An 18,144-nucleotide genomic window follows, 5' to 3' on the forward strand; every position below is an offset into this window, starting at 1 on the left:
GAGGAAGCAAGATGAGAATGCCTTACTGAGAAAAGGTACCAAGCCACGTGGCTAAACACAGACAAGAATTGTGGCTTAATTTAAGTGGTAAGAACTAGTTAATAATAAGTTTGAGATAATAGGCCAAACAGTTTATCTGTGGGCTTCTTTGGGACTGAACAGCTGTGGGACTGGGTGGTACAGAAGTTTCTGTCATATATGGGATATATAAATGTATATATATGTATATGTATATATATATTTACATATATTAAAAGTGTATCTTCCAACCTAAAAGATCCAGATTAGAAGCATATTTTCCCACTTCAAATGATTTAATTAAGCAAAAATCCCTCACAGGTGTGCTCAGACATTTTTGGGTTTTAGTTAATTCTAGATGTAGTCAAGCTGACAACCAAAATAGCCATCACAGTGTGTATGAGGATCTATTTGTGTACCTGATCAAGAGTAGCCTATCCGTGGCTATACCACTGAGGAGTATGACTCTTTCCCCTCAATAGTCAGTAACTTCCAAGAGATCCTCAGGGAGGAGTGGAACCTGAGGTCCCCTTATCTCATCCGTGATGGAATGTTCATGGGCCAGGTCTTGTGCAGGTTGACACTGTGATGAGCTAACTGGTACATTAGTCATGACATGTCCAGAAGACAGCACTTTACAATACCTACCTTCCAGCCTTTCTTGTTCTTCTTCTGAGAGGTTCCCCTGAGCTGTAGAAGGTTGTGCTGATGTCCCATTTAGGATGGAGCAGTCATTTATCCTCGGTACTTTGACTCATTATAAGTCTCTACACTAACCATGGTCCACCGCAAGCAGAAGCTTCTCTGACTCAGGCTGATATTGGCATTTGCCATTGGGCATAAAAATTGCTATTTAGAAGGCAGTTCAGCCCGTGTCTATCAAACATCCCGTTTCCCTCACCAGTGTCAGGGTTAAGGACATGCGGGCCCAGAGCATCCCACCATTTCCTTAGTTTATCAGAAAGTTCTCTGATGTAGAAGGCAGAGTTGGAGGATCTTCCTTTATAGCAGCATCTCACAGTAAGAACAAACAAAAGTCTATTTCTGGCAGCCTCCATTAAGGTGACCATGTTTGCACGCAGGTCTAGGTGCCTGCAGAAGATGGATGGCAACAATTTCAACTCATAATGGTTTCCCAAAAACTAGCCAGGTGGGGAGGACACAGTTGAACAGCCACTGGGGTAAGAGAGTTAACAGTGACCAAAGTAAGACCTGATCTGGCTTTGATGAGTGTGTGACTAGCTTTATTGAAAGTATAAATGTGTCCATCTCTCTTAAATCACACAACATAAATACATAAATTAAAAGTCTAGAAATGAGAGAGAATAATTTAAATCATCCATGATTTATTAATGGGCATTCATCTCAGGAAATTTGCAAATATCTTAAATCCTTTAAGCCAGCACCATCTCAAAAGTCAATATGTTTGAGTATTGACCAAGGATCTCATTAAAGGGCAGTACACTTCAGGCCCAGGGGGTTTTGTAGGGATCAGAAATGCTTCATGCCCTAGATTCTGGGAGTGTGGAACTCTGTGTGCAATCAAATTCATAAAGATGCATATCAAAAATAATTTACTTTAAAGAAATGAACATTAGGGCTGGAACAATGGATCCGTGAATAGGAGTGCTTGTTTACTCTGCAAGCAGAAGGACCTAAATTTGAGTTCCTACCCTTCATGGCTGTTTGGGCCTGTGTCTCCAAAGTTGGGAGATAGACAGGTGTATTCCTGGGAGCTTGCTGGTGAACTTTCAGATTAATAAGAAACCTTGTCTTAAAGGAATATAACAGAGACGGACAAAAGAGAACACCCTGCATCCTCCTTCTCTGTGTGCACTCATGCATGTACTTATATACATATGCACACACACTCATACCACAACACAGATAAATAAACCTAATTCAAAATCGTGTGCGCACACACACACACACACATTTTAAAGCATCAATATCTCTAGATATAATTCCCTGGGACTTTCACAAGATCACTTCATTACCAATCTTCCTAGAGTATTTGAGGCCCTAGTCATAAAGAAACAGTGAGGGTCCTTCAAATAGAGAGATTCTACCAAATAACTGCTAAGAAACTGACAAAATGGGCAATATCGTGAAAGGAGAGAAAGCAGAAAAGCTCGGAGCTGCTCACATTGAAAAGCTAAATATGGACACCTGACAACCAAATGCAAGATGCAATCCTTAGTCTCTTTCTGACAGTGCAGTGTGGTGGGAGCACTGTGCTGGCATAATGCAGAAACATGACTGCACTCTGAAGGTTAAGCACAGGCTGGTGTGCATGTTGTTGATTATAGTCAGTGTGTTTGCAGGAGGAGAATGCCTTTGTTCTTCGACCCATTTTGAAACATTAGGTGTTGGCGTGATAGTGTCTACAGCTCGTGTACAAAGACTCAGCAAGAGTCGCTAAGCGGCAAAGGATTTGGAACCGGCAGTCTGTTAACTGAAGTGAAAGGTGTGTGAACAAGTGTCATGCTGTCTTCTAAATAAGAGTGTATTCATTTCCTGTCTGCTGTAGCCAATTGTCTCATGTTAGTGGTGTGATGCAATGCACGTCTCATCTTTTGGTTTCAGAAGTCAGAAGCAAAAACCAGGTCCTCTGGGCTAAAACAGCAGAGCTCACTCATGGAAATTCTAATAAATATGTGTTTCTTTTTCTCTTCCATCTAGAACCTCCTACATTATGAATCTTATAACTTCCTGAGTGTAGCTTCCTGTTGCTTCCTGGCCCCTTCCTCCTCACCCTACCCCGTGTTAGAGGTCCTCTTTGCTTCTTCTGAGGATTGGCACCCCACCCTGCCTCCAGAATTGATCATGTCTGCAACCACTGGGTTTACTCAGGTTTCGTAGTTACGATGAAAAGATACCATGACCAAGACAGCTTATAGAAGAAAGTTTATTTGGGGTTTGCAGTTTGGGGGAGTTGGATAGTAGAGCCAAGGCATGATGGCAGAAATAGCTGAGAACTTATCTGTAAGTAGGAGGCAGAGAGAAGTAGAGGAGGGAGAGAGAGAGAGAGAGAGAGAGAGAGAGAGAGAGAGAGAGAGAGAGAAACAGAGAGAGCGTGCACTAGGAATGACAACCAGAGGCTTTTGAAAGCTCACAGCCTGTCCCCAGGGACACACCTCCTCCAACAAGACTACACACACCTCCTAATCCTTCTCAAAAAGTTCTACCATCTGGGGACCAAGCATTAAAATACATGTGATTATGGAAGCCCTTCCATTAAAACTACCACATGGGATTACTTACAGGAGTACAAAGGAAGCCGTTTCACTCAAAGACCCGTGGTGGCTTGGCTGGGGACCATTTCTCAGCAGTCATTACTGCTTTGACAACCTGGGAGGGGCCTTGTGACTCTTGGGTCTTTCTGAGTTTCTTGAGCCTTGTCAGTTTTGTGAACTTTCTGAGCCTTATAAGGCACCCCTTCTTCCAAGAATGTCTCCTCCATCCAGAGGAAATTGCTACACAACACAACATAAGCATAAGTGGGCTGGAGAGATGGCTCAGAGGTTAAGAACACTGACTGCTCTTCCAGGGGTCCTGAGTTCAATTCCCAACAACCACATGATGGCTCAAAACTATCTACAATGAAATCTGATATTCTCTTCTGGCATGCAGGCAGAACACTGTAAATACAATAAATAAATCTTTAGAAAAAAAAGAGAGAGCTGCCTTTACTATGAATCCCACAGACATTCAAAGGTTGATAAGGGATATTCACCAACAAATGATCATCTATCCATATGATATCTTGAAAATTCGAATGACTGAAATCACCCTAAGATGGAGAAAGTTTCATCCAGCGGTAACGCATGAAGACTGAAGGTCAGCTTGGTAAAAGAGACGGAGGCTGTGATTTCCTGCAGCGTCTCCATCTGTTTGAAAGAGACAGTTCCTTGATGAGGCGTGAAGACTCACCTGTGGACATGGATAACCATTTAGAGATGATTGTTAGAGATTATGTAAGTTAGTGGCTGCGGATCCTTCCATAGCCATGACGTCACTAGCATTGAGTAGCTAGCCAGGATTCCAGTACCAGGCATGGTATCCCTCCTGTTGAGGAAGTCATAAATCCACAAACTGCCCAAATATGAGCTGAACAAGGGCAACACCAATAAACATGGCTAACTGGATGGAGAAAAGCCCACGAGGCTTCATGGGAGTGGGGGGCTCTCCCAGGGAAGAGCAAACAAATTGATTGTCCAGACAGCAGCCCTGAAAACATACCTACAGGTAGAATTATACAGACTGAACACAGTTCCTATATAAAACAATTAGTTAAAAAAAAAGGCCATGAATTTGAAGGAGAGTAGGGAGGAGTGTATGAGAGGTGCAGAGAAGGAAGGTCAGGGAGGGATGTCATAACCAAATTACAATCTCAAAAATAACAATGATGCAGACAGGGGCTGGATTCTCAGGCGAGGGGCTCTGTAGTTATCAAACACTGCCTGGCACTGAGGTATCAACCAATAAGCATCTTCAAATATGGATTCAAAGCTTGGTCTTAAGCAAAGAGGAGTCAAATTTCTATCCAAAGAAGGATTTACCTTGACCTTTGGCCTGCTTTGTGGAAGGCTTGTCACTCCCTGTGTCACTCTAGGGATGTGATAGGCATCACGTACTGCAAACGTTTGAAAGAACAAAAGGCGGCACTCTTCTGGAAAGTGAGATTTTTAAAAACATAGTAAAATAGAGCAGATCATTTGTGGTCCTTTCAGAAGTGGGACAGGACTTCTTACTGAAGCAGGGCACAGCAGTGGAATTTTGATTTGACACAGTGGACACATATCATGATATGCTAACTTCCAAAGATGTCAAATACAGAAGAATAAAAAATGATGATTTTTTTTCTTTGAAAAGTCTTTCCCTTCAATGTTTTTGATATACAGGTCATGTTTCCCCTTTGCAGGAACAATACTTTAAGTCTCTTTCTTTTTTATCATCTGGGATATGTTATAGTTCTTCGGAAATGCTGTTTCTGTTTCTGTCATCTTGAAAAGAGTGACAGAATTCATTCACTTAGTCTTCAGTCGGATGATTAACAATTGACTAAGTAAGACTGTAACATGAGGGCCGACTTGTTGGGGTATCTGCCCCGCCCAGTACCTCACAACCAGCAAGCCCCAAAGAAAATTACGCACAGGACTCCATAAGATTATAAACTGATTGGCCCATTAGCTCAGTCTTCTTATTAACTAATTCTTACATCTTACCGTAACCCATAATTCTTGTCTGTGTTAGCCATGTGGCTCAGTACCTTTTCCAGCAGGATAGGTTACATCTTGTTTCTCTGTGGTCTGGGCAGGAATGGAGGAATGGCTTTCTCCTTCCTGGAATACTCCTGTTCTCATCGCCCCGCCTCTACTTCCTGTCTGGTTGACCTGTCTATACTTCCTGCCTGGCCAATCAGTGTTTTATTAAAATACACAATTGACAGAATACAGATAATTCTCCCGCACCATAAGACTAAGCACCTCCCCATGTTTTAAGGCTGGGCAAGATGACCCAATATGAGGACAATATGAGGAGTAGGGTCCCAGAAACCATTAAAAGAGTCAGAAGCAGCTCCTGTTCCCACAGTTCAGGGTCCCATAAGAGGACCAAGCTGCATAACTGTAACATATATGCAGAGGGCTTAGGTCAGCCCCACGGAGGCTCCCTGATTATCGGTTCAGTCTCTGAGCCCAGGTTGGTTGACTCTGAGTTTTCTTGTGGTGTCCTTGACTCCTCTGGCTCCTATAATTCTTCTCCCCTTCTTCTGCAGGAGTCCCTGAACTCCACCTATGTTTAGCTGTGGGTCTGCATCTGTTTCCATCAGTTGCTGATGGAATTAGAGTTCCCTCTCTGATAACAAGTGGACTAGGCTCCCTGTGCTCACAGGAGATAGCCGGTTCAGGCCACATATCTGCTGTTGCTAGGGGTTTAGCTGGAATCATCATGGTAGATTCCTGGGAGATTCCCTTGTCCCAGATTTTCACCTGACCCCGAAATGCCTTCCCCTTTCCAGCAGTCCCTTTCAGTGCCCTCCCTCTCCATCTCCTGCCCCCAGCCTGATCGCTCACGTTCCTACTCCCACCCTCCCCCAGTCTGCTCAGGAAATCCGTTCTATTTCCCCTTGCCAGGGAAATCTAGACATCACTCCTGGAACCCTCTTTGTTACCTAACCACTCTAGGTGTTGCACAAATTCTAATTGGTCTTAATAAGGAAACCTAGAGTCAGATATTAAGGGGTGAAAGCTGAAAGATCAGAGAAGCAGAGCAGACAGCCACTAGTTTACTTCTATGAAATCCCCAGACTAAATGGGGTACCCTGTCTCTACAAGTCCTCAGAATGAATGTCTGAATGCCTTGCGCTCCTGTAACATGTGGGCCGACTTGTTGGGGTTTCCGTCCCACCCGGTACCCCACAACCGGCAAATCCCAAAGAGAAATCACACACAGGACTCCATAAGGTTATAAACTGATTGGCCCATTTAGGTCAGGCTTCTTGTTAACTCTTATAACTTATGTTACCCCATTATCCTTATCTACGTTAGCCACACGGCTCAGTACCTTTCTCAGCTGGGCAGCTTACATCTTTCCTCTCCGGTGGTCTGGGCAGCACTGGCAGAGGGAGCTTCCTAGAATACTCCCAGTCTCTTTGCTCCACCTCTACTTCCTGTCTGGCTTTCCTGCCTATACCGCCTGCCTGGCCAATCAGCGTTTTATTAAAATATGATTGACAGATTGACAGAATACGGATAATTCTCCTGCACCACGCTCCTTTCTCCTCCTGCTTTATATTCCTCTTTCCACCCAGTCATATCCCTTCCTGTCTCTACCTCCCTAATGTTGGGAATAAAGGTGTGAGCCAGCACTACCTGGCATTTTTTTTTTTTGCCTTTGAGATTGGATCAATCTGTTATAACCCAGGGTGGCCTTGAACTCACAGAGATGGCTCTGCCTCTGCCTCCCGAGTGTTGTGATTAAAGGTATGTGCCACCTCTGTCTGGCCTCTATGGCTAACCAGTGCCTCACTCCACACACTGATCCTCAGGTAAGATTTATTTGTTATAGCACAAAGTGTCACCACATCTGGGTCTGTGGATTGCAGCATGGCTATCCTTTATTTTACAGCTAATATCCACTTATGAGTGAGTACATATCATGTTTGTCTTTCTCAGTCTGGGTTACCTGACTCAGGGTGATTTTTTCCTAGTTCTATCACTTACAGTCAAATTTCTTGGTGTTCTTGTTTTTAACATCTGAGTGATAGTCCATGGTGTAAATGTACCACATTTTCTTTACCCTTTCCTCGGTTGATGGACATCTAGGTTGTTTCCAGGTTCTAGCTACTATAAATAAAAATGCTGTGAATATAGTTAAGCAAGTATCCTGGTATACTTGAGCTTCCTTGGGTATATGCCCAAGAGCAGTATAGCTTGACATTTTGATAGATCGATTCCCAGTTTTCTGAAAAACTGCCATGCTGACTTTCAAAGTTACCGTACAAATTGCACTCCCATCAGCAATGAAGGAGTGTTCCTCTTGCTCCACATCCTCTCCAGTATGAGCTGTCACTTATGTTTTTGATCTTAGCCATTCTGACAAGTATAAGATGGAATCTCAGAGTCATTTTGATATGCATTTCCCAGATGGCTAAGGATGTTGAACATCTCCTTAAGTGTTTCTTGGCCCTTTGAGATTCTTCTGTTGAGAATTCTGTTTAGATCTGTACCCTATTCTTTTAATTAGATTACTTGATTTGTTGATATCTAGTTTCCAAATAAGCTTCATCCTGAGATACAGGAATGATTCAACACATGAAAATCTGTCAGGTAAATCCACTGGATAAACAAAAGAAAAAAGATACCTGATCATCATCTTAGATGCTTAGAAAGCCTTTATCCAATGCCCATTCATGATAAAAGTCTTGGAGAGAGCATGTATATAAAGGACATACTTAAACATAATAAAAGCAATATGAACAAGTCAATTGCCAGCATCAAATTAAATGGAGAGAAACTCAGAGCAATTCCATTAAAGTCAGGAACAAGACAAAGTTGTCCACTCTCTCTATAGCTATTCAATATAGTACTTGAAGTCCTTAGCTAGAGCAATAAGACAGCTAGAGGAGATCAAAGGGATACAAATTGGAAAGGAAGAAGTCAAAGCATCATTTTTCACAGATGATATGATAGTATACATAGTGATCCCCACTCTACTAGGGTGAAGTTTCCAAGGATGCAGCTGCCTTTAAGAATCCTGCTCCAGCCGGATGGTGGTGGTGCATGCCTTTAATCCCAGCACTCAGGAGGCAGAGGCAGGTGGATCTCTGTAAATTTGAGGCAGCCTGGACCAGCCTGGTCAACAGAGTAAGTTCCAGGACAGTCAAGGCTATGCAGAGAGACACTGTTTTGAAACACCAAAAAGAGAGAAGAAAGAGGAAGAGAGAGAGAGAGAGAGAGAGAGAGAGAGAGAGAGAGAGAGAGAGAGAGAGAGAGAGAATACTGCTCCTGTAGGTTACCCTTCACCCATACTCCTTTAAGTAACTCTAGTAAACTCAGGAGTCCTCCAAGTTAAACTTTGATGTAGTTATTACTCTGATCTGTTCGGGGTTCCCTTTCAAGGATGTGTAACCGTGTGTTTGTTTGCGTGCATGTGTATGATGTCTTCCCAGGAAAAATCCCACATATAGCATAGGTTCCTGGAAATTTGGAGCTTACAGAGCAAGACAATGTTCACACACAACAAATCCTTGGTTACTAATCTTATTATTTCTAGAAGTCCTGTGTCTGTGTCTCTGAGTTTTGTGTCTGCTGTAGCTTTCCAATGAAGTGCTCCCGCATTGGCTCCCATATTTGATCATCTGGCCTGCAGCGGTGGGATACTGGGTTGGGAGGTGGTAGAACCTTTAGGAGGGGGAGCCTCAGTGGAGGAAGCATGTTGGATTGTTCGGTCCCACTTTCTATGTGCCCTCTTCTTCCTGACTTCAGACGCTGTATGACCAACTTCCCACATTTCTGTGATGATCACACTTTTCCAGTCATGATGGACTATATAACTTCAAACTGTAAATCAAAATTGACCTTCACCCCTTAAATTGTTTTTGTTCAAGTGTTTGGGCCCAGCAATGACAATAATATAGTGCTTGATCAGTTTTCCCTTCCTGTGTTTTGTTTCTTTTTGTCATAAAGAAAGGAAACCTAGAAATCAAGCTTCGTCAGATTTTGGCAAGTACCTATGACTGTTAACTGGGGCTCCTATTTTTCTCTCCATACTTCCTAATGAAGCAGATATCACAGACAAAACTTTAAATGCCATTTAATCACACCTTGCAGAATCAGACAATGTGGAAGTTGTGTTTGTTCTTTCACATAATCTAGGATTCTTCTTTTGAAAAATGGTCTCAGCACCCTCTGACTAATTGTCATGGCAACAGGTTTTAATATTTAGATTGCTTCTCTTCTCCTGGGCACTATTCCAGCTTTGGCTACCTCAGAACATCTTAGGATAACCTACCTCATCCTTCCCACGTCTTCCCTGTCTTTTCTGGTTCTTACGGTTTTTCTGAGACAGGCACTCATGTAGACCAAACTGGCCTCAAATTCCCTAGGTGTCAGAGAAATCTTGGGTTTCTGGTCCTCCTAAGTGTTGGGGCGCACCTCTCTACCCGGTTTATGCAGTGCTGAGGACAAATGCAGGTTTTTTTAACTCTAGGCAAGCACCCTACTAACTGAGCTGTATCCCTACCTACCCCTCCTTTTCTTTAACAACGAGCTAAACTACTTTTTCTCTATCTACCTGTTAGGATCCTCTTGCCTCCAAGATCTTACTCAAAAACATGAGATTTTGACCTTCTGTTCTTGTCTAAACCCACAACAAGTGAATACTGTGTAAAATTAGAAATAACTGGAACCAAATGACAATGAATGTGCTGTAATGAGAGGAGCGATTGGCGAGCAGGCACCACCCTTCTCGTGCCATGTTGGGACCTGTTTCTTGGTCTCACACCCTCTGGCGTCCTATTTCCTACTCTGCATAGACTTTTCTCTCTTCTTTATAAATGAACATCTCAGTTAAGATTACGGATTCCAGGTGGGTAGAGTCTGACAGAGAAACCGAAAACCACTTTGAGTTTCCAGTTGTGATGATGATGATGATGATGATGATGATGTGTGTCTCTGTGTGTGTGTGTTTCGAGACAAGGTTTCTCTGTTTTTCCCTAGCTGGAACTCTCTCTACAGACCAGGCTGCTATTGAACTCAGAGATCTGAGATCTGCTGCCTCTGTCTCTTGAGTGCTGAGATTCTAGGCGTGCGCCAGCACTGCCCAGCAGGATGGTATTTTGACAGGGTTGAGGAATGCTGAAAGGGTTGAGAAAGCAATCCCCTGAGTATGTCTGCGAGAATGCCTCCTGAAGACGCTGGCGTGCAGGTCGAAGAACTGAATATGGGAGAACCTCTTCCAACAGTCCCATGAGGTGGGACTCTGGCCAGCGCACACAAGCAGATTTCTCTCTCTCTCTCTCTCTCTCTCTCTCTCTCTCTCTCTCTCTCTCTCTCTCTCTGTTTTGTATAGGGGTGTATTTGGTTGGATTTTTGAAACAGGGTGTCACTCTGTAGCTCAGGCTCGCCTCCAATTTATGATCCTCCTGTCTTGGCCCTCCAGCGCTGGAATTATAAGTATGTGTCACTGTGGCTAGATTGTGTACTGAGCAGTTGTTATTCCAGAACACAAACTTGACAGGATATTATAGAAGATAATATTATAGAATATAATACACGATATTATAGAAGATAAGGCCTCCCATATGGAATATTGGCCTGGCTGGCATTCATTAGCTCATCTTTGCCTTCTGCCTGTGGGCTCTCCACTCTTGACTGCTTTCACCTGCAAACCAGCTGGAAAAGCACAGAGACATCTCCAGGTCCGCTGGGCTGCCAAAGGAATTCCTCATAACCCAACTATAAAACCTCACCCCAGCCTTTGTCTTGGAGATTTTGCTACACTAACCTAGCGTGGACTTTCTGGTGGGTGACACTCATTGCCCATCACAGCCTCTGTTGATGATAGAGGGAAAAGGACCTTTAGGAAGTCTCCATCCCTCAGCTGTCTCCCCTGGTCCTGGCTCACCCGGCATCTGGAGCAAGAGACATTTTTGACATCTAGGGATCTGTCCTGGCACCGGGAGCAGGAGCTCACCACACGCCATCACCGTAGAGAACTCAAAATGAAGGCTTCCTTAATGGGAAGGTAAATGGTAGGCTCAGGCTTCCTATATTTAGCCCTTCCTGAGAGCAGCTATTTCGGGCGATGTGTGAATGGAAGCAGGCAGCCTGGATTTGGAGCGCGGAGAGAAGCAGTGAAAATGTGACCTAAAAAAGACAGATCCGAGCAGAGCAATCCCTGACCACGTGTGCAAGGCGAGTCCTCATTGATTAGCGGAAAGCCCAGCCTGCCTCGAAGACAGAAAAGGAAAGGGAGGCTTCGGCTTTGATGGTGAGTGCCTGGGAGGGGACCATCTCCAGCTTCTGCCTGGAACAGCTCTTTCTCCAGGGAATGCTGCGTGCGCATGGAGAGCTCACTCTGGGACAGTATGGCGCTAAGTTGTGTAAGTATTTGTGGGCCTCACCCAATCCAAAGAGATGATTCCTAACTTTCAACCGTGGTTGAGGGAACTGGCGAATCACTCTGCCCCAGTTACAACTCTGACGTTATTCTCTTACTCCACCTGAAAAGGCTGAACTGCCTCCAACAGAAAGCAGAGCCCTGCTCCAAAGACCCGGCAAAGCTCATTTACTCAAAGGTGATTAGGAAAACAAATGTCAATTAAGAGACGTCTTCAATTCTTTGAGTGTTCTGGGTAATTTAATTCCCTGCTTGACTTAATTAAGGTCTAGCCAGTAAAACTTTTCCATTAAAACATTATATATATATATATATATGTTCTTGATTTGTGAACCCAATTTAAGTTTTTCACCAGTGGTGCCTGGAGATGACTAGTGTGAAAATAACGTCTCGTCATCTGAGGACACAAAGTTCTTCTACTAATTAAGGCTGCAAGGACATCATCTCTTGCAGCTGCAGTGGGATGTTCCTGAGTCTCAAGACCTTTGTAACTGGCAGCCAATGTATCTTTTCACTATGGGGAACCAAGCGGACCTGCTCATTGTAGTTACCTCAATAGATAGGAATAGCTGGATAAAATAGCAATAATTATGAGATGGGAAGGGGTGTTGCAAAGCAGACAGGAACTGTAGGGAGTGGTGTGCAGACAGCATGGCCAGAAGGTTGTTCAAAGGACTTCTAAACAGTAAAGGTTCTGTGATTTTTCTCTCTGCACAGGTCAAACTTTACACTGCAGACCTTCAAATAGTAGGTAGCCCTGGGCAGGGTTTGCTTGCTTCTTCCGAAGGCTCAGATGTGGCAAGCCAGCACCCAGAGCTTTGTGTAGTCTTTCAATGAACCTCATATCCACTTTGCAGAGTCTGATAAGCCTCATTCTGCAGAACCACAGAGTGTAAACCAAGCATTGTTGCTCAGTCAGTGGCAGAATTAGGGCTATCATTTCTTGTCCTCTTCTTAGTTCTGAAAAAGTTGCATTTTATTTCACAGTCTGCAGAGTAAGAAGAATGAAGAGGAGGCAGGAACCAAGCCCAGGAACAAATGCTAGGGGCTTTGTCCTTACTTAATTGCCTGAAGGGAGGGGTTGTACAGAATTAAAAAGGAATAAAAAAAAATTTGCCTGCCCTGCTGTTTTATTCATGTCTTACCCCCTTCCCTCTCCCCTGTCCTTGCCTGGGGTATCTCCTTCCTTTCCACCAATGAGGAAAACATCCTAGGAAACATCCAGGCAGGTTTCTGTTTCTATTCAAGATGGGCTTAAAGTCCACAATCCTCCAAGGTCACGTGACTGCAGCTTGCAGAGCAGCTGGTCCATGCCATGCCAGTCAGATTAACCCTTAAAAACTGGGAGCAAGTAAAAGTGCAGATGGTTAAGTCAGCAAAGGGCAAGGACCCACGATCAGATCCTCAGACACCCACATAAAAACCCAGGCAGGCACGGTGGGACACAGAAACACACCTGGAACCGCTGTGTCGCAGTGTGTGTGGCTTAAGTGTCTTTCTGCTGTTAAAAAAAAAAAGTGCTTGATCATTCCCTCCCATCTGGAGCTCATCAATTTAAACTTAAAAACATTACCTCACATTTATTCTGTTATAAAAAAAAAAAAAGAGGGAGCGATCTTGAGGCAGAAGGGACAGCTTAGTAGTTAATATAGGTGCTGTGCAAACTTGAAACCCTGAATCTGAACCCAGAACCTATGGGTTATGGTTTTGGTTTTTAAAAATCTGGACAGGAGTAACAAGGAGGTGGAAGCAGGATGATCCTTGGGGCTCCCTAGCTGACAGTACAATTGACTATCTCCAGGTTCTTATCATAGACACTGTCTCAAAAAGGTGGTTGGCTCCTGAGACTACACCTGGGGTTGGCCTCTGACCTCCACAGGCACACACACGCATGCACATACACAAAATAAAAGCCCAAGCCTCTTTCCAGCCAGTGTCATAACTGAGCTTTATTGTAACTGGTTCCATGGGTTGGGGTCATCACTGCAGCTAGGACCTTGTGTGAGATGATCTTCTTAACCATAGAATCTGTCAGACATAACCAAGTATGAAGCCAGAAGAGCGAGTACCTGATGTGGGAGCCTGTGCCGGCATCGCATGCCAGCGGTCATTCTCTGCAGGTATCTGATTGACACAAAGTCTTTGTGGGCTACGGAATCCCAGGATGTGGCCTGTAGGAGTTCCGCACGCCCCTTTGGCTATGGCCTTTCCAGACGGCTTGTGTAGGACCAACACTTTACAAACTTGGGGCAGGGAGGAATATCACAGCGCAATTTTAAAATATTTAATACATTTTTTGTGTTCTACAAAGAATGAGCAGTTCTCAAATATTACAAATAGTGAAACAGATATACTAGCTTATGGATATATAGAGATAGATATATATACAATTTACTACTTTATACTTCAAAAGTGCAGGAAGATAAATTACATAATATATATAATTTTAGATCTAGTGGACAATTGGATATTGCTCTTTGTTGGACTTGATGCATTGGATGCATGCCCATGGCTTGTCACTGAATGGAGAGGGGACTGGTGGGGATTAGGGAACTCATGGAGCCCCGTGCTTAACCCCAGAGTGCCATCTTCAAAGCAATATTTCAAGTTTTATAATGAGCTGGGGCTGGATCAGAAGGTTCCAGTCCCGTGTACAACGTAGGATGTCACCAAGAATCTCAGCTTTATGACTTGGAATGGGACCAGAGCAAGGCTGAAAGCCACTGCCCAGTAGTACCGCACCCTCAGCTCCTGAGTCAGAGGGACATGTGCAGAAAGAGATGTCGAGATAGGTGCCCAGGGCTCAGCTCAACCGAGAGGAGAAAAGCAGTGTCTGAATGAAGCCCAGCGAGGGAGGCTTTAGCAGCCTCCCAACCTCTAAACTCACAGGCAGAACAGAAAGGAACGAGGACTGTGAACGGAATAACCACAAGATTCTCATGGCGATGAAGAACAAAATACTTAGGAATATGGACACTGACTTAAGGATCTCAAAGAGCCCTGATGTGGTCGCTGGGAATAGCGAAGTTTGTAGCAACGTTCCACCTAAAGTGGCTCCTGTCAGTGAGAGAGGCAGGATTTTACTAAGTGTGAAGGGATCACCACAAATATATATATATATATATATATCCTATGTCAGCCACGGAGTCATGGCCTTTCCTTCACTAATCTCACACCCAAATGGCAAGTTGACACATTTTCTCTGAGAACAGAAATAGGAAGAAATGGAACAACAGATTACAGACATTCAAAAAACAACAGCAGCAACAACAACAAAAAACTCCACAGCTCAATCTTCCTGGAATAGGGAATGGCTTTAGGGAACAGAAAGAGCCAACAGAAGAGACTCGGAGGGGGCCCAGAATGAGTCTGAGCTCATGGTTGACTCCTGAGCTTCCTCATTTTTCAGGGTGGCTGCTCACCCAGGTTTCCAAGGATTTTGTTTTAGAAGTCCACAGAAATGGTAAGATTACTGAGTCATACGGTATCCTGAGGGACCTTCCCAACCCTCAGCATATTGCCAGGGTGAGCTATGATTGACAGGGCAGAGTGGGCCAGGTCAGACAAGGAGACTGAATTCTAGAGGCCTGGAGGAAACAAAGGAGTTTGAATACAGTGTGCTTTGGAGGCATACACGGAACAAGAGGCCTACCACAACATGCCAGCATCGGGAGCTCTGCACAGAGGCCATGGGGCCACTATATAGGCCTCCCCGTGCTGCAGTCCTCTCTACCTGCCGACTGGTCAACGGTAAGATGGCTAAGAGAATGGCTGAGCCAGCACCTGAGGCAAGCATGGGTTTGTCCCACCAGGTGAGACAGGAGCTCCTTCTCATTGGCTGTGGAAGTAAGAATTTTCAAGAACCAAAACCCAGACAGACTCCAGGATGGCAGGCAAATTGGACTAAGCTGAGGGCATTGTGCCCAGAAAAGAGAGAGCGATCTATCTGCAGCTGGCATGGCCTCTGCTGCCTCAAGCCATGGCTGGTTTGTTCGGAAGAATCCAGAATACACACACAGGCATTAGGAAAGGACCTGTTCCAGGGTGCACACCACACTGAGGAACTTAAGGACATTTAACAAGGAACGGGAGGGGGGAGATTACTATTAATTAAATGCATCTTCTAGCGATCTACTTCCAATATAGATAAGTTGTTAAAAACACAGTGAATGACGTCTGTTTCTGAGTATTTCATTGAGGGGCAGCGCAGAGCATCTGCAGGCTCATGTCGTTTAGAAAAATGGGTGTGCTTTTGGTTATTAGATGCTCTTGGCTGGCCGTTTCCCAGCTGGGTACGCACGGAGTTATTTAAGACAAGAAAGCCATCTTAAGGGAGGGGAAGGTGGGAGTCTAAAAAATGCCTACTTTATTTGCTTTTATTTAAAAATCTGAGGGCTGGGAGAAGTGGCCACCCTTGAAGGTCAAAAGAAAGGAAGTTCATGTTTCTAGGACCCTCAAAGTATATCACACACACACACACACACACACACACACACACACACACACACACACGGGGGTGTTATTGCGATGTTTGCATGATGTCACAATGTCCTGCCCCAAAACCTGAAGAAGTGCTGGCACAGCATCATGCCGTGTGTCCTTGCCTTGCATGTGAAGTGTGTACAAATGACAGACTGACATGGTACTTGTAAGGAGACTTTGAGGGAGTGAGGGCATCCATCCCTTCATTATGTGTCAGTAGGAACAACATGAGCATCATTTGGAGGGGGCTATGGTATTTTGTCTTTAATCCCACTATAAATGCATTGACAGGACCCACTAGGGTCCACAGGTCCACGCTGGACCCACTGGTGTCTCGCCTCCTTTGACTGCCTGCTCCTTCCCCAAAGACGTTAGTGGATTCTGAACTACGTTTTCTGGTGTGGGATGGTACCAGTAGCTAAGGGCTAACCTGCTGTCACACATACACACACACACACACACACACACACATGCATTACACAGTACTCTCCGTTTCTCCTGTGTCCACAGCTCTGAGTCCCCTCGCCTTCAAATGGCTGAAGCCCGCTCAGGACTGGCCTCGGTTTCCAGGGATGCAGAGAGCATCGCAGATTTGGCAACTCCTGAGGGGTGGGCTGCTGGGGGGGATGGAATGCCTCTTGAGGACACTGCAGGGTGTGTCACAGCCAAATGCAATGTTTAACACATGGGCATCAGACATGCTGCCCTGAAACAGTGGGGTTCACAGGGGGTGGGGGGGAGGAAGAGAGATGCCCTAAGGGCAGCAGCTCCTTCTACGTGGAAGCCTCTCACATGACCACACACTTGCCCTTGAGCTTCTCCTTCCGTTTCTGCTGCTTGCTCTTCTTGCCGTCGATCTGGAGGCTCACGGTCCTGCGCTTCTCCAGGTTGAGCAGTTCCTGAAAGAGTTCCTTGACATTGTGGTTGAGCTTGGCCGATGTCTCCATGAAAGCACACTTCCACGTGCGCGCCAGGGCCTCCGCCTCGCTGCTCTGCACCTCACGGTTGGGGCTCTCGTCACACTTGTTCCCTACCAGCATGATGGGGATGCTCTCCACGTCCCCCTTGATCTCACAGATCTGCTCGTAGATGGGCTTGAGTTCCTCCAGGGACTGCCGGCTGGTGATGGAGTAGACCAGGATGAAGGCATGGCCTTTGGAGATGGACAGCCGCTGCATGGCGGGGAACTGGTGGCTCCCGGTGGTGTCGGTGATCTGCAGGGTACATATGCTCTTGTCACAGCTGATCACCTGCCGATAGGTGTCTTCCACAGTCGGAATATAGCTCTCCCGGAAGGTCCCTTTGACAAACCGCAAAACCAGGGAGCTCTTGCCAACACCACCTGCCCCAAACACGGCCACCCGGTAGTCATTGCTCTGTTCTGGCATGTTGCTTCAGAACTCCAGCTACTGGCCAGGAAGTACCTAGCAAAGAAGCAGACATGGAGAGAGTTCATTTGAAAATCCCAAAAGCCTGGGTTTGCTTTATTTAGCTGAAGAACGTCAGGTGATGGAGTTTGTCTTCACTATCGCCACCTGAAAACCATTCCAGACTCCATTCCTCTGCTCCCACAATTCAAAACCCAAATCCCCCCAGCTAGTCCTCAGTTTCCCAGAAGTCAGATGATTTACTTTGTAGTCAACTAATGCCAGTCTATTCTTCTATAATGACTTGACTCTGAGAATGTTTGCTAAGACCTGGGCCTTTTACCCAGGAAGAAGATAGAGTCAGCCTAAGACAGGCAGAATGAAGGTGGACCATGGAGGATGAATAATTGACCACATGCCACAGGCCTCAATGTACAAAGTCCCAGTACTATTGCATACACAACATTCTAGGCCTAAGGATAAGGTGGGATAGGGCTGGGGAGATAGCTTGGTGTGTGGAGAACTTGTTGCTCAGGCCTACGAACCTAAGTTCAGATCCCTAGCCCCCACGCAGGCATAGTGTCATAGGTCTGGAACCCAAGCACTGGGTGGGGTGGGAGTGGAGACAGGCAGATCCATGAAGCTCACTGAT

General features: G+C 45.1%; 1 protein-coding gene and 1 long non-coding RNA gene across 5 annotated transcripts in view; one reads left to right on the forward strand and one right to left on the reverse strand.

Annotated features, from left to right (window-relative positions):
- The first annotated feature begins 11,333 nt into the window (after window positions 1-11,333).
- Window positions 11,334-12,763, forward strand: LOC148119909 (uncharacterized). The gene is made up of 2 exons (XR_015734949.1): window positions 11,334-11,626; window positions 12,631-12,763. It is a non-coding gene; the product is annotated as an uncharacterized LOC148119909 (long non-coding RNA).
- Window positions 12,764-13,566: 803 nt separating this feature from the next.
- Diras2 (DIRAS family GTPase 2) overlaps window positions 13,567-18,144 on the reverse strand; it is a 67,835-nt gene continuing 63,257 nt past the window's right edge. For all 4 annotated transcript variants that reach the window (XM_048447879.3, XM_048447878.3, XM_085699523.2 and 1 more), the window contains exon 2: window positions 13,567-17,549. In XM_048447879.3, coding sequence (XP_048303836.1) covers window positions 16,914-17,513 — 600 coding nt within the window. In that variant the 5' untranslated portion in view covers window positions 17,514-17,549 and the 3' untranslated portion in view covers window positions 13,567-16,913. The remainder of the gene's footprint in view (window positions 17,550-18,144) is intronic.

This window comes from Myodes glareolus, chromosome 14 (genome assembly GCF_982192425.1).
Source record: "Myodes glareolus chromosome 14, mMyoGla1.1, whole genome shotgun sequence".
NCBI lineage: Eukaryota > Metazoa > Chordata > Mammalia > Rodentia > Cricetidae > Myodes > Myodes glareolus.